The sequence below is a fragment of the Anolis sagrei genome, chromosome 6, assembly GCF_037176765.1.
Source record: "Anolis sagrei isolate rAnoSag1 chromosome 6, rAnoSag1.mat, whole genome shotgun sequence".
Lineage (NCBI taxonomy): Eukaryota > Metazoa > Chordata > Lepidosauria > Squamata > Dactyloidae > Anolis > Anolis sagrei.
In genome coordinates, this window is record NC_090026.1 from 132,414,606 (window position 1) to 132,438,654 (window position 24,049).

Genomic DNA, 24,049 nt, shown 5'->3' on the forward strand with positions numbered 1-24,049 from the left:
TACCCTTGATTACTTTAGTCACCCTCTTCCTCTGGACACCTCCCAGCTTAGAGTCAACATCTCCCTTCCATTGCGGTGCCCAGAATGGGACACAGTGTGATTCCAGAGTAGCCTTGTATGTGAAAAACAGTTACGTCGCAGAAGAGATGCAAGACTGCAACCTGGAAATCAAGGGAACCAGGACCATGTGTTCCTGCAGTTTGCAATATGAAGGAAGGCCAGAACTAAGACAAGTCACTGATTTACTGTAGGTTTTTTGGGCTGTCCGGCCCTGTTCCATAAGCATTCTCTCCTGAAGTTTCACCTGCATCTGTGGCAAGCAACCTCAGGGGTTGTGAGGTCTGTTGAAAACTAGGAAAATTGAGTTTATTATATCTGTTTTTCTTATGTATGTTTTCAAATGTTTAAGAGTTGAAAACAGCCTACACACACACACACACACACACACACACTTTAAATTGACATATCTAAGAATCAAGATCAATGACCCACACATTTTTAGAAACTACATAATACACTTTTAATCTGGTACCTAATTATTAAAAAAATACTTTGTTTAGGGGAAATAAAAGTATAAACTTTTAAACCAAGAACAAATTATGTAACAGTTGTTATACACAAATTATCTAACAGTTGCTCCCCCGCCTTACCCCCCCAACCCTATAGCCCCCTACTTCTCACAACCCAGCCAAATAGCTCCGTCCCCCTCCCCCTGAATCCAACAGCCCCCCCCTCCTATTCCCCAGGGCAATAGCTTTCTTCCCCCTTTCCTACAGCCCAATAGCCCCTCACCCTCTCTCCTTATCCCCCAGACTAATAGCTCCCTACCCTTTACTCCTCAGTCCAAAAGCCCCCATTTCCTATTCCCCAGCTCAGCAGCCTTTGTTCCCCCATCCCTCAGTCCAACAGCAATGCTGGACCACAGCCTAAGGACAGGAAGAGAGATCAGATAAAGGATGAGGGGAGCTCCAGTCCTAGGGAGGCCTCTATAGCGACAATATTGGGGAGAGGGAGATGTGGGAAAAGGAGTTCAAATGTGTTAATTCGGCTTAGGGAATATGAGAGAGAATTTGTAGTTCCAAAACGACTTCAAAAACAGTCTCCTGACATGGTGAATTTGGGTAACCAGGATGACGGTCCCTCTGGGTTAAGGATGATGCTGTTGAATGCCATGTCTGTGAAGGAGAAAGCTGTAATCATCCAGGACTTGATTCTGGATGAGGACGCAGATCTGGCGTGCATAACAGAGCCCTGGCTGGATGAGGCGGGGGGGAGGGGTCAATCTTACCCAGCTTTGTCCACCAGGCTACTCTATGCAGCATCATCCAAGATCTGGAGGGCGGGGAGGTGAGGCTGCAGTGATCTATAGGGATTCCATCTCCTTGACCAGATACCCCATTCCATAGACACCCTAATTTGAATGCGTCCACCTGAGGGTAGGAGTCCGGGACATAATAGAGATACTTGTAGTATACCGACCACCTCGCAACACTACAACCTCCCTACCTGAGCTACCCCGCCTGATCTCAGGCCTGGCATTGGAGTCCCAATGGCTTATAGTGCTGGGGGACTTCAATGTTCATGCAGAGACTTCCCTGTTGGAAGCGGCTCAGGACTTCATGGTAACCATGGCAACTGTGGGGCTGTCCCAAGTGGTTTCTGGCCCTACTCACAGTGCTGGACATACATTGGACTTGGTGTTCTATCAGAGATGGGAGGAAGGTGGCGGCGTGGAGGAACTCTCTTTAGTCCCACTGTCCGACCACCACTTGGTCAAGTTTAGACTCACTGCACCACCTAACCTCCGCAGAGATGGAGGGCTCATTAAGATAGTCTGCCTTCGGAGCCTTATGGATCCAGAAGGATTCCTGACAGCTCTTGGGGAATTTCCCACCACCAAGGTAGGTGATTCTGTTGATGTCCTGATCTCTCTTTATAACAGGGAGATGACCAGGGCAATAGACACATTCACTCTGGAGTGACCCCTCTTGAGTAGCAGAGCTAAACCAGCACCCGGGTTCAACGAAGAGCTGGCAGCGATGAAGCGAACAGAGAGGAGTCTAGAGGGTGTGTGGCAATCATCTCGCAACGAGTCAGACTGAACACGGGTGTGCGCCTATGCAAGGATGTATTCCGCGAAAGTGAAAGCGGCAAATAAATCTCACATTACGGCCAACATTGCATCCGCGAGGAATCGTCCAGCTGAGCTATTTCGAACGGTCAGAGGTTTGTTGGACCCCGCTACGTATGACGAGGTCCCTGGCCGCTCGCTGCGAGGCATTTGCTCGGTTCTTAGTGGATAATGTCACTCTGATTCGCTCCGACCTGGATGCCACAGTTACTGCAGTCTCTGAAGATATAGCGAGAGCATCTGCTTGTCCGATTTTATTGGATTCATTTCAATTAGTGCAACCCGAGAACGTTGACAAGATTCTTGGAGAGGCAAGTGCAACCACCTGCATCCTGGACCCCTGCCCATCCTGGCTGATAAAGGAAGCCTGAGGGGGTTTGGCATTGTGGGTCAAGATGGTGGTGAATGCCTCCCTTCGGGAGGGCAAAATTCCAGCGAGGCTAAAAGAGGCTGTGATAAAACCGCTGTTGTAAAAGCCATCACTGGATCCCACTGATTTGAACAATTTTCAGCCAGTTTCCAATCTCCCCTTTTTGGGCAAAGTCTTGGAATGTGTGGTTGCCTCGCAGCTCCAGAGGTTCTTGGCCGAAACTGATTATCTGGATCCGTCGCAGTCGGGTTTTCAAACCGGGACATGGAACTGAGACAGCCATGGTCGCCTTAGTGAATGATCTCTGCAGAGAGCTTGACAGGGGGAGTGTGTCCTTGTTGGTTCTGCTGGACCTCTCAGCAGCCTTCAGTACCATAGACAATGGTATCCTTCTGGGGCGCCTTGTGGGGATGGGTCTGTAGTGGCTCCAGTACTTCCTGGAGGGTCATACCCAGAAGGTGTTGCTGGGAAACTCCTGCTCGGTCCCACAGCCATTGTTCTGTGGTGTCCCGCAGGGCTCAGTATTGTCCCCCATGTTGTTTAACATCTACCTGAAGCCACTGGGTGAGATCATCTGGAGTTTTGGAGTTTGATGCCATTTGTACACAGATGACATCCAACTCTTTCACTCATTTCCACCAGATGCTAAGGCTGTCCAAGTCCTGAACTGGTGCCTGGCCGCTGTGACGGTCTGGATGAGGGCAAGCAAATTGAAGTTGAATCCAGACACGACAGAGGTCCTCCTGGTCAGTCGCAGGGCCGAACAGGGTATAGAGTCACAACCTGTGCTGGATGGGTTTACACTCCCCTGGAAGGCACAGGTTCGCAGGTTGGGAGTTCTGGACTCATTGCTGAGCCTGGAATCCCAGGTTGCAGCGGTAGCCAGACTTGGCCACGGTGGTCCATGCTCTGGTTACATCTAGGATAGAGTATTGCAACGCACTCTATGTGGGCTTGCCTTTGAAGACTGCTCAGAAGCTTCAAATAGTCCAGCGAGAGACAGCCAGGTTAATAACTGGGGCGGCATACAGGGAGCATACAACTCCCATGTTACGCCAGCTCCACTAGCTGCCGGTTTGCAGAGCTAAACCAGCACCCGGGTTCAACGAAGAGCTGGCAGCGATTCAAAGTGCTGGCTTTGGCCTTTAAAGCCCTAAAATGGCCCTGGCCCAAATTACCTGTCTGAACGCATCTTCCCCTATGAGATCCTCCGGGGAGGCCCTACTTTCCGTCCCGCCATTGTCACAGGCGCGCTTGATGGGGATGAGAGACAGGGCCTTCTCGGGGATTGCTCCCCGGCTATGGAACTCCCTTCCTGGTGAGATCAGGCTGGCCCCCTCTCTTCTGTCCTTCAGAAGGATGGTCAAAACTTGGCTGTGGGACCAAGCTTTTGGGACAGGGCAATAGAGTGGGAATAGGAAAGATGACCAGGCCAATTAGACTTGATGTGGTTGACTAAGACGGTTTTAAATGGTGTATTTTAATATTTTGATAAATGTTTTTTAATATCTATGTGTATGTAAATTTGTGTCCCGGCATTGAATGTTTGCCATGTATATGCTGTGCTCCGCCCTGAGTCCCCCTCGTGGTGAGAAGGGCAGAATATAAATGTTTTAAATAAATAAATAAATTATATACCTGGAAACATCATAAAGTGTATTTAAACTTAAGTTTTTCTTATGGAGTTTTTTGGGATGACAATCCCCCAAATGGAGGAGGCTTGGCATAAGACAAAAGCACAGCCCTGAAAGACTCTGCCAGGATATTCCCCATCATGAATAGAAGTAATATCATGAAGATTTATTCTTAAGCTGAGTGTGTGTATCTTACCCTATGGCTGAGAGAGTGTGACTGCTTAATGTCTTCTGTGCCTTTCAGGGGGCCAGGCTATGAGCCTGAGCATTTGTCAAGGAACTTTTCCATGGTCTCTCCAGAAGCGCAAGCGAATGAGCACCCTCCACTTCATTAAGAGTGGATGCTTGGTCCTTGGATCAGTGTCATCATGGACCAGAGATAATGCCCTGGGGTTGGTGGACCTTCAGCCTCACCAACCCGCACTACTCATGGGCTGTAAAAGCATTTATCCAGATACAGACATTGCTGATGGCATCTTTTCCCCAAGAATCAACATGACAATAAAAGCACCAACGTGATTTGTTTGGCCATTAGGAAGTCAGTGTAGTGCAATCTACCCAGCCATTGCCCTTCTTATCAGCAGCCTAGGCTGAAAGCCCCACACTTTCACTTCCATCGAAGACAGCAGATAAGTTTCAGAAGTGAGTGAAGCTGCAATCTGATTCGATAGCATGAATAGTGGGCTGTAAAATATATTGTTGAAGGCTTTCATGGCTGGAATCACTAGGTTCTTGTGGGTTTTTTCGGGCTATAGAGCCATGTTCTAGAGGCATCTAAATGCCTCTAGAACATGGTTCTATAGCCTGAAAAAACCCACAAGAACCTAGGGCTGTAAAATAGTTTCTCCAGATGCTGACATTGCGGCCTGCTTCTTTCCCAAGAATCAACATTACAGTAGGACTACCGAGGTGATTTCTTTGGCCATAAGAAGGTAAGTGTCATTATTAAGAAAATGTCACATCAATATAAATCCGCACCACAAGAGGATCTTGCAATCGATGTGGATTGCACTAATAGTGGGCTGTAAAAGCATTTCTCCAGATAATTGACTCCCTTTCCATTGCTTATCGGGTGTGTTCAGGGTGGTATGGCTGTAGGGTTTTTGTTTTGTTTTTTAGCCTAGAGCACCCGGTATTCCGAGGTGGTCTCCCATCCAGGTACTAACTAGGCCCGACCCTGCAGATAGCCATCCAGCTTGTATTTAAAAGCTTGCAAGGAAGGAGATTCCAGCACACTGGCTTTGATTGGAGAGCCGTTGGCCAAAACTCACAAAATGAATGTCAACAAGGACAAATGGAAGATACTACTCTTAGGCAGAAAAAAATGAAGTGCGCAGATGCAGAATGGCTGTGTTCTGACTAAGGCAGAATAGAGGATGCAGAGGAAGTATTGGGGAGAAACACTCTCAGGGTTCATTCGCTGAACCACTTTCAGATCCACCTCGCGTAGTTGTGCCTAGCCCACATTGAATTAGTTTCCTTGCCAGAAGGTCATGGGGGACCTTGTTGAACGGAGGCCTTCCTGAAATCCAGGCACGCTCCACCCACGGCGTTCCCTGCATCTACCCAGCTTGTAACTCTATTGAAAAAAGAGATCAGATGAGTCTGGCATGGCTTGGGCTGTAAAAGCATTTCTCCAGATAATGGGCTCCCTTTCCATTGCTTATTGGGCGTGTTCAGGGTGGTATGGCCGTAGGGTGTTTTTTTTAGCCTACAGCACCCGGTATTCCCAGGCGGTCTCCCATCCAAGTACTAACCAGGCCTGACCCTGCTTAGCTTCCAAGATCAGATGAGATCGGGCATTGCTTATCAAAGAATCAATATTACAGGAGAAGTCACATTGGGTTTTTTTTTTTTTTTTGGTGCTAAAGCAATAAGGATCATTTCTGGGGAAAGGCAAAACTGTTGAAGGTTTACTTAGCTGAGGAATCCTAGAATTCTAGAGTGGAAGAGACCTGGTGGGCCATCCAGATCAACCCCATTCTCACACTCACTAACCTACACTCTCCCGACTGCGTACAGACAACAACATAAAACACACACTAAGAGAAGGTCATTAGCAATCTCCAGATGGAACAAATACAAAATCTTCCTGTCTCATGCACAAGCTGTGGCATGTTCAGCTTTTTCGTGCAACAATTACTCAATTACATTTGTCCCAAGTGTAAACAGATCACTCAAATGGAACACAGAATCCGACAACTCAAGGACCGTATTAAGACCCTTAAGGGCATTCAGGAACTCGAGCTGTTCTTAGACACCACACAGCATGCTGTCCTAGACACGCAGCCCATATCACATCAACATTATGGGGAGGCTCAAGAGGAGATCACCTCAGATGTGGACAACCCTCAGACTTGGAGGAATGTCACCCTTAGAAAGAGACATAGGACCCGGAAGCCTCCTCAGAATACTTCTGCTCAGCTGCAGTTACACAATAGATTCCAAATTCTCACACAGCTATCACTTGACCAAGAAACACAACACATTGAGGAAGACCAGAATGGCTTAGATACTGACCAGTGGCTTGTCCTTGATCAGTGTGTGGGGGATAGCCCTGTTTGGGACAACACTTCACAACATTCACACTTACACAATCATGCAGGCGTACCATCCCCAACCATAGACCAGGCGCAACAGGAACACATACAGGAGAACGCTAGGCTCTTGGACAAATCTCAATGGATTGTCCTTGATGAATGCACTGGGGATGTCGAGGAGGAGGACAACCCTTTGCACCTACACAATTCACACCAACAGGATCACTTTTCTGGGGACCTATACACTACATTGCGCAAAAGGGGCCCTGCCAATCCTGAAAGTAAACAGGTCTTGGTAGTAGGCGACTCCCTCCTTAGAGGAACGGAAGCTGTCATTTCCAGACCGGATGGGATGGCTCGAGAAATATGCTGCCTACCGGGGGCAAAAATACACCATATCACTCAGAGGCTCACCAGGCTCCTCAAGCCCCATCACCGTCCTCCCCTCATGTTGATTCATGTAGGAACCAATGATACTGCAAGGCATACGTTTCAAAAGATCACAAAAACAGCTCAGGGGAAGATCCCAGGGGCTCACATGTCTTTACACTAATGCACAGAGCATGGGAAATAAACAAGACGAACTCCAACTTTTAGCACAACACCACAAATATGATATTATAGGCATCACTGAAACCTGGTGGGATGACTCCTATCGCTGGAATGTAGACATCGAGGGCTATAACCTCTTTCACAGAAACTGAACAAAGGGGAGAGGAGGCGGAGTAGCCTTATATGTCTAAAACTCTTATGCTGCAGAAGAGATGCATGACAGCAATCCGGGAAACCAGCTTGAAAGCATCTGGATAAGAATCAAGGGAACTGGGACTCAAAAAGATCTTGTTGTAGGAGTCTACTACAGACCTCCAAGCCAGGAGGAAGAACTTAGAATCATAGAATCAAAGAGTTGGAAGAGACCTCATGGGCCATCCAGTCCAACCCCCTGCCAAGACGCAGGAATATTGCATTCAAATCACCCCTGACAAATGGCCATCCAGCCTCTGCTTAAAAGCTTCCAAAGAAGGAGCCTCCACCACACTCCGGGGCAGAGAGTTCCACTGCTGAACGGCTCTCACAGTCAGGAAGTTCTTCCTAATGTTCAGATGGAATCTCCTCTCTTGTAGTTTGAAGCCATTGTTCCATTGCGTCCTAGTCTCCAAGGAAGCAGAAAACAAGCTTGCTCCCTCCTCCCTGTGGCTTCCTCTCACATATTTATACATGGCTATCATATCTCCTCTCAGCCTTCTCTTCTTCAGGCTAAACATGCCCAGTTCCCTAAGCCGCTCCTCATAGGGCTTGTTCTCCAGACCCTTGATCATTTTAGTCGCCCTCCTCTGGACACATTCCAGCTTGTCAATATCTCTCTTGAATTGTGGTGCCCAGAATTGGACACAATATTCCAGATGTGGTCTAACCAAAGCGGAATAGAGGGGTAGCATGATTTCCCTAGATCTAGACACTAGGCTCCTATTGACGCAGGCCAAAATCCCATTGGCTTTTTTTGCCGCCACATCACATTGTTGGCTCATGTTTAACTTGTTGTCCACGAGGACTCCAAGATCTTTTTCACACGTACTGCTCTCGAGCCAGGCGTCCCCCATTCTGTATCTTTGCATTTCATTTTTTCTGCCGAAGTGGAGTATCTTGCATGAAGTCTTCTGCCAACAGTTGACCAAACAGGCACAGAGAAGAGATGTAGTAGTCATGGGCGATTTCAACTATCCCGATATTTGCTGGAAAACAAACTCGACGAAGAGTACAAAGTCCAACAAATTCCTCGATAGAGTTACAAGCTGGGTGGATGCGGGGAAGGCCGTGGATGTAGCGTACCTGGACTTCAGTAAGGCCTTCGACAAGGTCCCCCATGACCTTCTGGCAAGGAAACTAGTCCAATGTGGGCTAGGCAAAACTACGGTGAGGTGGATCTGGAATTGGTTAAATGGACGAACCCAGAGGGTGATTCTCCACAAGGCTTCCTCTTCATCCTGGAAAGAAGTGACGAGCGGTGTGCCATCCGCAGGGTTCCCTCCTGGGCCCGGTCCTGCTCAAGATCTTTATTAATGACTTAGATGAAGGGTTAGAAGGCAGGATAATCAAGTTTGCAGACGACACCAAATTGGGAGGGATAGCCAAGACTCCAGAGGACAGGAGCAGAATTCAAAACGATCTTGACAGATTAGAGAGATGGGCCAAAACTCACAAAATGAAGTTCAACAGTGACAAATGCAAGATACTCCACTTTGGCAGGAAAAACGAGATGCAAAGGTACAGAATGGGGGGTGCCTGGCTCAAGACATTACATGTGAAAAAGATCTTGGAGTCCTCGTGGACAACAAGTTAAACATGAGCCAACAATGTGATGTGGCAGCAAAAAAAAAAGCCAATGGGATTATGGCCTGCATCAATAGGAGCATAGTGTCTACATCTAGGGAAGTAATGCTACCCCTCTATTCTGTTTTGGTTAGACCACATCTGGAATATTGTGTCCAATTCTGGGCACCACAATTCAAGAGAGATATTGACAAGCTGGAATGTGTCCAGAGGAGGGTGACTCAAAGGATCAAGGGTCTGGAGAACAAGCCCTATGAGGAGCGGCTTAAGGAGCTGGGCATGTTTAGCCTGAAGAAGAGAAGGCTGAGAGGGGATATGATAGCCATGTATAAATATGTGAGAGGAAGCCACAGGGAGGAGGGAGCAAGCTTGTTTTCTGCTTCCCTGGAGACTAGGATGCGGAACAATGGCTTCAAACTACAAGAAAGGAGATTCCATCTGAACATGAGGAAGAACTTCCTGACTGTGAGAGCCGTTCAGCAGTGGAACTCTCTGTCCTGGAGTGTGGTGGAGGCTCCTTCTTTGGAAGCTTTTAAACAAAGGCTGGATGGCCATCTGTCAGGGGTGATTTGAATGCGATATTCCTGCTTCTTGGCAGAATGGGGTTGGACTGGATGGCCCAGGAGGTCTCTTCCAACTCTTTGATTCTATGATTCTATGATTCTCTGAAGGATTGTTTCCTGGAATCTGGGTGTATTGGGCAACATCATCATCATCATCATCACTACTATTACTATCATTACTATTAACAACCATGGAGATGAAACCCATAAAAACACGAGAAAGCACAGCAGCCCTGGACTTGTGGTGAAGACCTTCTTCTTTCAAAGCCTGCCTGAATAAGAAGGTTGTAGCCTGCCACCGGAAGGAAGGACAGCGGGGAGGGGGCCATTCTGGCTTCCCTGGGAAGAAGAAGAAGAAGGGAATTCCAGAATGGAGGGGCATTTGCCACCGAGAAGGAAGGAAGGAAGGAAGGCCATGCCCTCTCTCGTTCCCACCAACCGTGCTTGAGATGGAGGTGGGACCAAGAGAAGGAAGAGCCTCTCCTGAAGGGGATCTTGGGGCCCGGAAGACAGGTTTGTCCGAGGGGGTGAAGTCAGCCAATAGCCTGGACTTGGGCCATTCAGGGCAATTCATTGGGGATGGGGGGAGGGGTTTACAGGACAAAGGCCATGCAGGGCCCACGGTTTGCCCCATGGAAGCCACATCTCCGAATTCATAATGTTTGGATATGACTTTGTTGAACATTGCTGCCTGAAGCAAGAGACTTGAACTGATCCAGTTTTGCCTGTTTTAGGAATTTGTGTTTTCCACAGTCACCCCAGAAGCGCAAGGGAATGAGCACCCTCCGCTTCATTAAGAGTGGGCTCTTGGTCCTTGGATCAGTAACATCATGGACCAGAGATAATGCCCTGGGGTTGGTGGACCTTCAGCCTCATCCACCCGCACTACTTGTGGGCTGTAAAAGCATTTCTCCAGATACGGACATTGCTGACAGCTTCTTTTCCCCAAGAATCAACATGACATTAAAACTACCAAGGTGATTTGTTTGGCCATAAAGAAGTCAGGGCAGTGGAAGCTCCCCTGGCATTGCCCTTCTTATCAGCAGCCCAGGCTGAAAGCCCCACACTTTCATGACAGATAAGCGTCTGAGGTGAGTGAAGCTGCAATCTAATTTGATAACATGAATAGTGGGCTGTAAAATAATTTCTCCAGATGCTGACCTGCAGTAGCCCTTTGCTCTCTTTACTCTTCAGACGTAAGACAGCAGGCATCCAGACCAAAGGTGAGAACAAAACCCAGAGCAAGAAGGAGCAGCACCAGCAGGAGAACAGAGAAGGTACTGTTTGCTTCCCTTTCCTGGTGCTTCAGGGCCAAGGGCTCCTGGCTTTTGTGTACTATCGATGGGGTGCCCAAAGGATTCCAGGGGTGGATTCACCCAGGCCTGTAGCTGGGGTGTGTGTGTGTGTGTTAGGGGTTCAAACCCCCCCCCCCCAAATTTTTCAGGTTATAAAAAAACCTGGTTTACTCATGAAATTTAACTGGTTAACCAAATCCCCGTGCTAAGTGTATGAGACGCAAAAAAATTAAGAGTCCCTCCAGAACTCCAAGCATTATCTCAAGCAAATATTGACAATTTATTCACACTGTCATTACTTGAGGCAATAGCTGATGTAGCGAAGCAACCAAAGTGTGTGTGTGTGTGTGGGGGGGGGGGTGTTGAATGCTCTCATTAAGGAGGCCAGACTTGGTGGAGGTGGTTGACAGGGGCAGAGCTACAGGCTATTGAAGGCTGCTCTGCCCCCTCCTGTGCTCTTTGCTTCAGTATGAGCTAGGAGGCAGGTTTCAAACACCCTCCCCGAAATTTTCAACCTCTCCCCCCAAATTTTCAATCCCCCCAAAATTTTCAACCCCCCCCCCCCCAAATTTTCAACCCCACAAAATTTTCAAACTCTCCCCCCCCCCCCATTTAAAAAGAAACCCAATTTTTTTCTGGCTACAGCCCTGGATTCACCCTTAAGCAAAATCAACCCCTACCTAGAGCCTCAAGGGGAGGGATGCACTGCTCCCTTTGTCAGCTCCAGCTCCTCATGTGGGGACATGAGAGAAGCTTCCTACAAGGATGGTAAAACATCATAAACATCCCCTGGGCAACATCCTTGCAGACTACCAATTCTCTCACACCAGAAGCTATATATATATTTACCATGAACCCCATGGTGCAAATCTGTAAAGGATGTAGCAGAACCACGATCCACAGCAATGGCTCTCATTATAAAGGGGAAAAAAGGAGAAAACTTTTCCAATATAAAGGGACTCTACGTAAATATTAGGAAGAACAGGGCCTCATCATATGAGATTTAAGCCCTGTCCTAGGACACTGCCAAGATTGCGGGGCTCCATGCCAGCTGTGTTCACTGTGCGTCTCAGCAGCATGCTAGGTGGCAGTTCTGGGAACACAGATGACTACTCGTGTTCTCATTGACTAAGCTGGGGACAGCATGGATCAAGCTGGGGACAGGTGGGTTTCTGCATAGGATAGTAAGAGGGTGATGGGGGGCACTGCCCCTCAGTTTACCCTGCTACTCAACGGACTTGCCTCACTGCCCCACTGATGTCCCTGCTGCCCCTACTTAAGGACCGCCATGTGATGAGGTCCATAGAGCAGTTCAACCATGGACAATGCTGCTGCCTTGGAGTCTGGGGGAGTCTCCTTCCTTCCCTGGAGGTTTTCAAGCACAGGTTGAATGGGCCTCTGTTAGGAGGACTTGGTTGTCTCTTCCTGTTTGGCAGAAGGGGGCTGGACTGGATGGCCCTTGGGGTCTCTTCTAACTCTAAGATTTAATGCTTTTATAAAGTTAGTGGATGGATACAAACATAACCATTATATCTTATTCTTATGTCAGTAGAAAAAGGAAAAACAAGGAGGCGATAGGGCCTCTTCGAGGAGAAGATGGGGCAATGCTGACAGGGGATGATAGGGAAAAGGCAGAATTACTTAATACCTTCTTTGCCTCGGTCTTCTCACAAAAAGAAAGTCATCTTCAACCTCAGCAAGACGGAGTGGATGAGGGATTTGAGGACATCCAACCCCAAATTGGGAAACAAGTCGTCCAGGAATACCTGGCTGCTCTAAATGAGTTCAAGTCCCCTTTCAGGGCCCGATCAACTACACCCAAGAGTACTGAAGGAACTAGCGGAAGTCATTTCGGAACCATTGGCAACCATCTTTGAGAGTTCTTGGAGAACGGGAGAAGTTCCAGCAGATTGGAGGAGGGCCAATGTGGTCCCAATCTTCAAGAAGGGAAAAAAGGATGACCCAAACAACTACCGTCCGGTCAGCCTCACGTCGATACCGGGCAAGATTCTGGAAAAGATTGTTAAGGAAGCGGTCTGCAAACACTTAGAAACAAATGCGGTCATCGCTAAGAGTCAACATGGATTTATCAAAAACAAGTCATGCCAGACTAATCTGATCTCTTTCTTCGATAGAGCTACAAGCTGGGTAGATGCGGGGAATGATGCCGTGGATGGAGCGTGTCTGGATTTCAGGAAGGCCTTCTTTGACAAGGTCCCCCATGACCTTCTGGCAAGGAAACTAGTCCAATGTGGGCGAGGCAAAACTACGGTGAGGTGGATCTGTAATTGGTTAAATAGACGAACCCAGAGGGTGATTCTCCCCAAGGCTTCCTCTTCATCTTGGAAAGAAGTGACGAGTGGAGTGCCGCAGGGTTCCGTCCTGGGCCCGGTCCTGTTCAACATCTTTATTAATGACTTAGATGAAGGGCTAGAAGGTGGGATCATCAAGTTTGCAGACGGGAGCACATTGGGAGGGAGAGCCAAGACTCCAGCGGACAGGAGCAGGATTCAAAACGATCTTGACAGATTAGAGAGATGATGGGCCAAAACTAACACAATGAAGTTCAACAGGGACAAATGCAAGAGACTCCACTTTGGCAGGAAAAACGAAATGCAAAGATACAGAATGGGGGATGCCTGGCTCGAGAGCAGTACGTGTGAAAAAGATCTTGGAGTCCTCGTGGACAACAAGTTAAACATGAGCCAACAATGTGATGTGGCGGCAAAAAAAGCCAATGGGATTTTGGCCTGCATCAATAGGAGTATAGTGTCTAGATCTAAGGAAGTAATGCTACCCCTCTATTCTGCTTTGGTTAGACCACACCTGGAATATTGTGTCCAATTCTGGGCCCCACAATTCAAGAGAGATATTGACAAGCTGGAATGTGTCCAGAGGAGAGTGACTCAAATGATAAAAGGTCTGGAGAACAAGCCCTATGAGGAGCGGCTTAAGGAGCTGGGCATGTTTAGCCTGAAGAAGAGAAGGCTGAGAGGGGGTATGATAGCCATGCATAAATATGTGAGAGGAAGCCACAGGGAGGAGGAGGGAGCAAGCTTGTTTTCTGCTTCCCTGGAGACTAGGACGCAAGGGAACAATGGCTTCAAACTACAAGAAAGGAGGAGATTCCATCTGAACATGAGGAAGAACTTCCTGACTGTGAGAGCCGTTCAGCAGTGGAACTCTCTGCCCCGGAGTGTGGTGGAGGCTCCTTCTTTGGAAGCTTTTAAACAGAGGCTGGATGGCCATCTGTCGGGGGTTATTTGAATGCAATGTTCCTGCTTCTTGGCAGAATGGGGTTGGACTGGATGGCCCAGGAGGTCTCTTCCAACTCTTTGATTCTTTGATTCTATGATTCTATCCCATCTTGCAATAAGCTTCATTTGAAAAAAATAGGTTTATTTTAAGGCTGCTTATATTTTGAATTAGATCTCTCTCTCTCTAAAAGTCTTAATGTACTTGGGTGCACTTGAACGCTGTCCACTAGATTAAAGACAGCACGGAGTGAAATAAAAAGTCTTCAAAGAGGCACTTCTTCCCAAAAATGAGTCTCTCTGGCAGAGCCTGTCCTCCAGAGTTGCTCAGCACTAGGGACAAGTTAAGCCATCCTTTCCTGATCTAAGAAAGAGAAGTAATTCAGGGAGGCTTTGACAGGAGAAAGGCAGAACTGCTCCTGACCAAGAGGGCATGTTTCACAATGCAATCCTAACGCAGGCACTCCTGGATCCGACTGTTCTGAGCTGGAACTGCTTAAATTCCTAGCAACCCCCAAGACTTTTCTTCACACCAACATTAATTCATGGCACTGCTGTGTTTGTGAAATATTATGGGTAATGCATGCATCAGGAGATCTGTAGCACAGAGAACACTCCAATTCTTAGGCAGATGGGTTCTCGCACTCTCAGCTGGAAGTGGGAGCACTGAGGCCATAAACAGCCTTTTGCCCCACTCTGCGCCATGGCTAACCCTCTGGCTCCCTCTCGTGTGCTGATGGAGTCTCTGAACTGGAGTGGATATGACTTTCTCCACAGGAAAACCCCTGAAGATGGAGCCCCATGGGGCAGAATGTATTGATCTATTTGCCACACTTGTGCCCCGCCCTTCTCACCCTGAAGGGAACTCAGAGCGGCCTTACAAAGGAAACAATTCTATGCCACATATACATATTGATAAATAAACAAATGCATTAAAACATCAATTACACAAGGTTGTTGTAGGTTTTTCGGGCTATATGGCCATGTTCTAGAGGCATTCTCTCCTGACATTTTGCCTGCATCTATGGCAGGCATCCTCAGAGGTAGTGAGGTCTGTTGGAACTAGGAAAATGGGTTTACAAATCTGGGGAATGACCAGGGTGGGACAAAGGACTCTTGTCTGTTGGAGCTAGGTGGGAATGTTTCAGCTGACCACCTTGATTAGCATTTGATGGCCTGGCAGTTATTTGTTGTGGCTTGTTAGTCCCTGGGGCAATCTTTTGTTGAGAGGTGTTTAGCTGTCTCTGATTGTTTCCTCTCTGGAGATTCCCTGTGTTTGAGTGTTGTTTTAATGTTATAATTTTAGAGTATTTTTAATACTGGTAGCCAGGTTTTGTTTATTTTCATGGTTTCCGCCTTTCTGTTGAGATTGTCCACATGCTCGGCGAGACCGCGAGGGAGCCGAGGGAGCCTTCAGGCGAGCCCTCGGCTGCTTTGCGGCCTTGGCCAGCTGGCGAGACCATGAAATAGCTGAGGGAGGGTTCACGCAAAGGAGACCTCGGCTACCTCGCGATCTTGTGAGCTGGTGAGACCGTGAAGGAGCCGAGGGAGCCCACACATGAGCCCTCGGCTGCCTCGCGGTCTTGCCAGCTGGCAAGACCACAATGCAGCCGAGGAAGGGCTCTCACGAAGGAGCCTTCGGCCGTCTCGCAGCCTTGCCAGCTGGTGAGACCGTGAGGGAGCCTTCACGCGAGCTCTGCCTCCCGGCCTTGTGGGTGGGGCCTAAGGAGGTGGCCTTGCGACCCCTCCAAAATGGCCAAATGACCCCCCGGGGAGTCGCGACCCCCAGGTTGAGAACCGCTGTTCTAGAGGCATTCTCTCCTGGTGTTTCACCTGAATCTATGGCATGCATCCTCTGAGATTGTGAGCCACAATCTCTGGGGATGCCTGCTATAGATGCAGGCAAAATATCAGGAGAGAATGCTTCTAGAACATGGCCATATAGCCCGAAAAGCCTACAATACTCAGTGATTCATGCCATGAAAGCCTTCGATAATACATGTATACATATGTGTAGGGCATATGTCATAGGGAGGAGGGACCAGGCTTGTTTTCGGCAGCTCTGGAGACTAGGACGCAGAACAAACTTCAAATTACAGGAAAGAAAGGAGATTCCATCTGAACATTAGAAAAAACTTCCTCACTATGAGAGAGAGCTGTTCAGCAGTGGAACTTTCTGCTCCAGAGTGAGGTGGAGGCTCCTTCTTTGGAGGCTTTGAAACAGAGGCTGGATGACCATCTGTTGGGGGCTATCCTACTTTGAATGTGACTTTCTGGCTTCTTTGCACAATAGGGTTGGACCCTATGGCCCACGAGGTATCTTCCACCTCTAGGATTCTGATTCTATGTCTTTCCCTTCTGTGTGTGCTTCTTTGCACAGGAATTTGCCTGGACCTTGGTCCTACGTGGAAGTTTCAAAAATGCCCAGAGTCAGCCAAGGTAAGCTCCTCCTCCTCATTGCTTGGGTTTCGGAATAAGGTGCCATATGATGACAGGAATGTGCAATATTGGGGCCCCATGTAATTTCAGTGAATAAATCATTGCACAATAGACCAGGTCCTCCTCTTGATGAATTTAGACCGCAATAAAATGGGAGGGAATGGCCTGCTGAGCATTATGCCAACCAGACCCGTAGCCAGGATTTCGTTTCGGGGGGGGGGGGGGCTGATTTTTTTTCAGGGGGGGTTTGGGGGGGCTGAGTTTCGGGGGGGGGGCTGAGTCTGAGTGAAAGAGGGTCTAGCCTAGCAAACCTTTTGTATCATTACCCCAATCCCCCCATCATGCATATGGGATATATTGAGCATGGTGAGCAGATCATGATATGAATAAACATAACAGTTTAAATAATGCACCAGTAAGGCCTTTTCGTGAACCACCATGAAAATTTCGGGGGGGGGGGCTCGGGGGGCTTCAGCTACATGCCTGATGCCAACCATAATTAAAAACCTATTTTCCAGATTAAAAACTAACCACTGAAGCAAAGAAATAAGACACAGGCATTTGATTGCCTTCTTGGCCAAGAAGCGATGCCTGTGGGCTCTTCCCCAAAATTACAAGCACAAGAGCATAAGCTCTGTAAAAGAGTTTTTATATAATCAGGCCCCCATTGTTTCAGATTGAATTGTCCTTCTTCTGTTTCTGGTTGGCCAGAAAAAGAGACTGGCTTGGATCCACACCTGGACTGGTCCAGAGTGAAGGCTGCAGAGCCACCCCCATGGGAGGGCCCAGCCTGGAAATGGGGCTTAATCCCATCTTATATTGAACAGAAAACAACAAAAGAGGCACATTTCAGGCCTCCTGCTTCTGAAAGCAACCCCCCTCCAAAAAAACCCAGTTTTTTCCAGGCGAACAAAGGAGGGTCTTCAGGAAGTCCATTGTCTGAGGTTGAAGATACATTCTTGGGTAATAGATCTGTGGCCTGAGACACACAGTTTAGAAAGAAAGGAATCAATACTTTACATTTAAGAACAAGGTAGGATAAAAGTATAGTTCATACATTTCAGACTTGCAAAACAGATGTATTATATAAAAGGATAAAAACTATACAGAAAGAAATAGATACAAATGTGGTACTGTAGCTACTTGATCTTTGTCTTTGGATATCTAAGTATGAAGATGTTGGGATTATGTAGATCTCCTTTCCCGGGATAGCCAAATGAGGAATGCTGAAATGGGCCAAAACTTCTTTTGTTTGTATACCACACCCGGGACTGTTTCCCAGTGTGAAACAACAGCTATATAATTTGGATCCTGATCTAGGTCAGGCAGAGGTCAGTATTTTCTGTCCCAGAAATAAAACAGGAATTAAAGTGGAATAAAATAGAGTTTATGGTTAGGAGGATAGAGAAGAAAGTTGGGGGGGGGGGGGGGGAGGTCTAAAAGTGGAGAGGCCTGGGAGGCTTTATCCAAAAGAGAGGATGCTGCTTATCTCATTCTGGCTTGTTGCCCTTGGAAAACTATATGTTCCTATCTATAAATACTTTTTTATTAGGGGTAGGGTAGAGGTGTTCGATAACGCTCTGCAACATGACCACATAAACCATATCAAGCCCAGGGCAGGGAGATTCTTGGAGATGGCAGACTCCCAGATAATCTGGCTAAGTTCAGCACAGGGCCTTATCGGTCAGAAGCGACCCCCTGCCCTTGGCCCAGGAGATCACTAAAACATCAGCAGAGATGAGGGATTCTGCTAAGCGCTCAAGTTACTGGTGCCTGAAGGCCACAAGCCATACATTTCCACAGTCCAGTCTTGTGGTTGCATTGCATGGAATCATTGTGGTGGAATCGTCCCCTGAATCTGGAAGGGAGAAGGCTTCGCCACAGAGGCCTCAGTATTCTGTTTCCATGGTTTTGTAGGACTGAACTTGCAGATGGGAAAACTGCTCATGTTGTAACCCCCAACACCATCATCATAAAATAGTTCTCAGATTCTTAAGGAACTGCTAGCCAAGTGAATAGATTTAGCATCTGTGTGAGTGTGAGATGGGCATTTAAGCAACAAAGAACACTTTCATTAGAGAACGAAAGTAATTGTTATTACGAGAACTCCATTATCTGGTAGAAATGGTTACTGAGTCCTATTCCAGTCTGAGTCCTATTCCAAAGGAAGTTGAGAGAGAAATCAGGAATGAAAGTGGAATGGAAAGGAGTTGGGGAAAGTATATGAGTTATATCAGTCTCCACCTCACAGAGGTTTTCCATAAGAGGGAAGAGATTCTGTTTACTCTAAAAAGCTAAACACTGTCTCCTGTTTTACCTCTGGTACTGTCAAGCCACTCTTGCATTCTTTTTGTGTACAGCATTGTTGATTTCCAGCAGGAAGATCAGCTCTGTCTTTCTTTCCCCACTGATTTGTTCTTCAGGCCCCGGAAGGGGGGAATTGGGACTCAGGATTATCCTTGTTGGAAAGACCGGAGGCGGGAAGAGCGCTACAGGAAACACCATTCTTGGCCAGAAGGTGTTTGAGTCCATCGCAGCACCAAAGACAACCACGCTCAGGTGCCAACGAGAGACAGGAAGCTGGAAGGACTTGGATCTTTCTGTGATCGACACTCCAGATCTTTTTGACCCCTCCAGCTGGATACCACTGCCAGAGATCAGGCGTTGCATTGATTTCTCCAGGCCCGGCCCTCACACCTTGGTGTTTGTGACCCAGGTGGGCCGCTTCACTGCCGAAGACGAGGCAGCAGCCAATCAAGTCCGGGTTGTGTTTGGGGAAGGGGCCTCCAGGCACATGGTCATCCTCTTCACTCGCAAAGAGGATTTGGGTGGGGATTCCTTAGAGGACTATGTGTGGGGCTCAGGCAATAAGGCTCTTGAGGGGCTCATTCGGAAGTGTGGAGGGCGCATGTGTGCTTTCAATAACAGGGCATCTGGGGAGGAACGGGAGAGGCAGGTCTTTGAGCTGATGGAGATAGTCCAGCAAATGGTGGAGGTGAATGGAGGCAGGCATTTCTCCAATAGGCTCTATGTGGAGCCTGTCTTAACAGATGAAAAGATCCAATTGTTCATGGCAGAGAATAGGGGTACCAGGCCAGAGCCAAGGAGAGGTCGGAATTTGGAAAGGTCGTGGCTGAAAAAAGGGCTGTTTGCTCTTGGTGGTTGTGCTTTAGTCATTGGCATTGTTATACTGATTATTCGTTTGGCCAAAGGAAATCAACATACTTAATCTTCTTTCCAAAACAGTTCAGTAAACGCCTCATGCTCTTTCTAAACTTTTTATTTCTCATAGGGTGCATCTGCACTGTAAAATTAAAGCAGTTTGGCACCCCTTTGACTGCCATGACTCAGTGCTATGGAATCTTGGGAGTTGTGGTTTGGTGAGGCACCTGCACTCTTTGCAAGAGAAGGCCAAAGACCTCATAGAAATACGACTCCCAGGATTCCATCGCATTGAGCAATGGCAGTCAAAGAGGTACCAAACAGCATTAATTCTTCAATGCAGCCTTAGTTGCAGTAAGAGCAACAGTGGTGGCAGCACACTGGCTATAATCATGTCATTTGGAGCCTGAGCTTTGGGGATATATTCACTCACAAATGCATTATGGGTCTTTTTCCATATTCTTCTTCTAAGATGAAGCAGATCACCATTTTTCTTTTCATTCTTGTTCCTGATTTATTATGTGTATAGCTTGTGTTCTGTTGTGTGTAGCTATTTTCCTTCTTTGCTGTGTCTTCCCTTCAAACTCAGGTGAATATCCATATACTGCAGTAACTACAACTCCCAAATAACAAAATCAATCCCCTCCCCAAACAATCGAGTATTAAAATTTTGGTGTATCAGGTATTTTTGCCAAATCTGGTCCAGATCCATTGTTATTTGGGTTCACAGTGCTTTTGAACCTTGCCTCATATCACCCATTCCTGATGAAGGGGATCCAACCGGGAAGTGTTCAAGAACATGTGGCACTTTTTCAGATTGAATTCTGGGTCTAATGTGTGATGTATTGAAGGAAATAAGGTGCTTTTTGTAGATCGAGGCTGGAAAACGCTTAAGGGAATGAAACTGGTTTGATTTTCGGGTTTGGACCGAAAGTGTTGAAGGAAAATATAGCATGTTTTTTTATTTGATTGAAGGGAAACATCAGAAGTGTTTAGTGAATATGGCATTTTTTTTTGAAAGAAGGGAAAACAGCTTGCATGAGAAAGTGACTCTAAGGAGATCCTTATGAATGTTGTTATGACAGAACCTGTCCAAATAACATGGACTGTGATCTGTTTGGAGTCAATAAAAACAGAATTAAAACAGTAACTACTAGGATTCAAAGAACAGAGACACAGGAGGGAGCAGGCAAGCTCGGCAGTAGATTTCAAAGACCCATTGCAGGAGGAATGTGGAGAAAACACAGTTTAAACATTACAAACTGTAACTAGGATGCAGGTAAATATAAAAAAGAAGAACAGAATAATCTCTCTGTGAGGAAGCCGTATAATTACCAATACCAATTTAGGAGCTGTTTGCAAAGGGACTACTAATTAAGGAGGGTTTACTTATTTGATAGCGTAGCTTATGTTTAATAACCCTGATTTGGCCTTTCTTCTTGTGCAGGGCGACTTAACTTGGAAGAAACTGTATCAGAGGCAAGGCTTGAGAAAAACAGTAACAAATTTATTGGAATATAACAGGAGAATAATAGATTCAATGTTACTTCACTCTAGAGGCACAAAACTTCGCTGGTTACACTTATAACGTTTCTTGAATAACTAAACAGGCACTAAACAGATCTCATAGGGTTTCTTCAGGAAGATGTTTCTTTCTTTAACAACTGTTTTTTTTACTACAAATAAGCCACCTGACTTATTGAACTGTATTGGCTCCAAGCCAAACCCTGATTCTTAATCAAAGAATCAGTCTTCCCTGTAGTTCTATCACTACAGGATTCCTGCTGGATTTCCACCTCCACACAGGTTCAACTACCTCTATAGTTCACCAACCACAGATTAGTTCCCTGATCCTGTCACTAGAGAATCATCTCCTGTAACTCTCTGGCTACAGACTGACAATTTGAAATAGCTGCACTGCCAAGTGGCAGTTGGCTCCACCCCCATTTCTATGGCAACTCAGCTCAAGCCAAGCCAAGCCAGTTACCATCCCCAATATAATGCAGTTCTACATACTTATCATTATTAACCCTTGTCTAAACAATACATAACTGTAAGAGGAAAAACACACATCATCACACCCTCAAAGACAGTCCTTATGATTGTTGTTACAAGGGAATGTGCCCTGACAATCCTGACTGTATGCCACCTTTAGAAGGATTGCAGAGAGAGAGAGAGAGAAAGGGAAAAAGCCAGCAGACAAAAGCACTGTTTAGGCAGACAAATGGGAACAAATCGATTCAATTCATAACAAAATTGGAATTGTAAGAACACAGAGAAATAAAGTATTCAAAGAAGAATTACGGAGGATGAGGGAACAAAGGAAAGTTCCAATTCTCTGAAAAGTTAATGTCCTGGAGTGGTTTAAATGGGATTGGAATTCCCATATGGAATGGGGAAGAAAGTCTTTGGTGTAGAAGCTTGGAAGTCTTGTTTTTAAGCCATAAAAAAGCTAAAGATGTTTAGGGATTTTTAAGAAAAGGGGAAAATCTTTCCAATGAAGGGAGACAGCATTTGGAATTTGGAATTGTTTTTATAGGGGACCTCTGTGTCAAAAGTCAGGTAATAAGTAACAGAGGTTGTAATTTGGAGTAAGATGCAGTTTTTGACCCTTGATATATAGAGAAAGAGATCAAAAATGAATTTTAAGTCTTGGTGCAGGAGGAGTCTTGGTAGCTTTTAAGAAGAAAATGTGCAGGAGGGAAGAACAAAGGAGAAACTAAGTTTGTTTTTTGGCAGTTTTTTTTTAAGGAAAAGCCTACCTAAGGAGAAAATGTGGGGGTTTGTTTTATAAAATGGCAATAGAATGTTATCTATAGAGAGTATTTTATGGTTCACTAAAAGGTAATTGGAGTTACGATTTTGCAAATTGGTTAAGGAAAATGGAAAAGATCAGACAGATGAGTGGCATTTTGGTTTTAATAGTTAGATTAGTAAGTTTTTGCAGAGAAGTTAAATGAAATGGATACAGTGAGAGGAATTTGCTACAACCAGTTTGGGAGCCTTTATCTGGAAGCGTTACCTTTTGTTAATTCTGTCAGTTTAACCAAGTTTACTGATAAACAAAAGAGCTGGAGTTTTAAATAATGGACAGTAATGTTAAACCAGAAAAAAATGTATTGTCATGGCTGGAATCACTGGGTGAGTTTATTGGGCTGTCTGGCCATATTCCAGAAGCATTTTCTCCTGACGTTTCACCCATATATATGACAGGCATCCTCAGAGGTTGTGAGGTCTATTGGAAACTAGGCAAGCAAGGTTTATATATCTGTGGAATGTCCAGGGTGGGAGAAAGAACACTTGTCTGTTTGAAGTAGGCATGAGAGAAATAGATTTTCTGACATTACAAAGTCTGGATTTAATGTTATCAGTGTGAAGGAGAAAAGTTTGCAGGGGGAAGTAGTTAACTAGAAGATATCTAGGATTGTTTTGCAGGGTTGAAAGATTATGGTAGGGAAAAAGCAGAGTGTGTGGTTGGAGCTGAATTAAATGTTCTTTCATTCATAAAAGAACAAGAGGGGGAGGAGAAGAGGAAAGTTTTATAATGACAGTGAGAATGTATGTAAGGTTTTAACTGAAGGAAAGGCAGGTTGAATTGGATACAGAAGGGGACCATACGTGATTTTGGATTTTATTTACCCTCAGTCTTATTGATTACAAATTAATGACAGTTTTCATAAAGTGTTTGCAGTTTTGAGCAGAAGACCCTCATTCTTATTGATTATAAACAGAAGCAGGTTCATCAGAACCAGGAAAAACTTGGAAAGCTGTGCAAGTTAATTAACAGTTTTGTTTGGTTTCGAAACAGGAATGCAAGTGGCCACCAACTAAAAGGATGCAAAGCTTATGAAAAAATTGCAATTGGAGTATTAATTGTGATGCTATTGCTTTTAAATGCTTAATGATTTTGTATTGTGTATACCTAAATTGTTGTAAATCGCTCTGAGTCGCCTAAGGGCTGAGAAGAGCAGTATACAAATAAATAAAATAAAATAAATAATTGGAACAGTGAATATATGTATTGTTTGTATTTTATAGTTTTTAAGGAGTGCACTACTCATTTTAAAAATAATAATATTGGTGATTCATATTATTATCTGGTACCAGAACCTACTGGAAGTTGTTTTTCCAGAGGCCAGAGCTACTCAGCATCAGACCTTTTGAAAAACAAAGCAAATGAGATATCAATCTGCAGAATTTGCTAAGACTGATTTACATGAATGGGAAAGAAACACTATATGGTATAAAGTATAAGATTAATTGTATAAAGGGTATAGAAGATATAAGACTGAAATGATGTTTTGAATAAGAGGAAACACAAACAGATAAT

General features: G+C 45.9%; 1 protein-coding gene and 1 pseudogene across 1 annotated transcript; one reads left to right on the forward strand and one right to left on the reverse strand.

Moving 5' to 3' along the window:
- The first annotated feature begins 1,628 nt into the window (after positions 1-1,628).
- On the forward strand, positions 1,629-19,786 carry LOC132779685 (GTPase IMAP family member 1-like). The gene is made up of 6 exons (XM_067469543.1): positions 1,629-1,901; positions 10,323-10,423; positions 10,764-10,846; positions 15,487-15,643; positions 16,499-16,557; positions 18,981-19,786. The coding sequence occupies exons 1-6, from the start codon at positions 1,629-1,631 to the stop codon at positions 19,784-19,786; spliced, it is 1,479 nt and encodes a 492-aa protein (XP_067325644.1).
- On the reverse strand, positions 5,844-5,966 carry LOC137097471 (5S ribosomal RNA; annotated as a pseudogene).
- Positions 19,787-24,049: the final 4,263 nt, after the last annotated feature.

Coding starts and splice junctions, on each gene's coding strand:
- LOC132779685 (XM_067469543.1), top strand. CDS start 1,629: ATGGCAACTGTGGGGCTGTCCCAAGTGGTTTCTGGCCCTACTCACAGT. Junction 15,644..16,498: donor CCTCGCGATCTTGTGAGCTG/GTGAGACCGTGA, acceptor TTCTTTGCACAG/GAATTTGCCTGGACCTTGGT. Junction 16,558..18,980: donor AATGCCCAGAGTCAGCCAAG/GTAAGCTCCTCC, acceptor TTTGTTCTTCAG/GCCCCGGAAGGGGGGAATTG.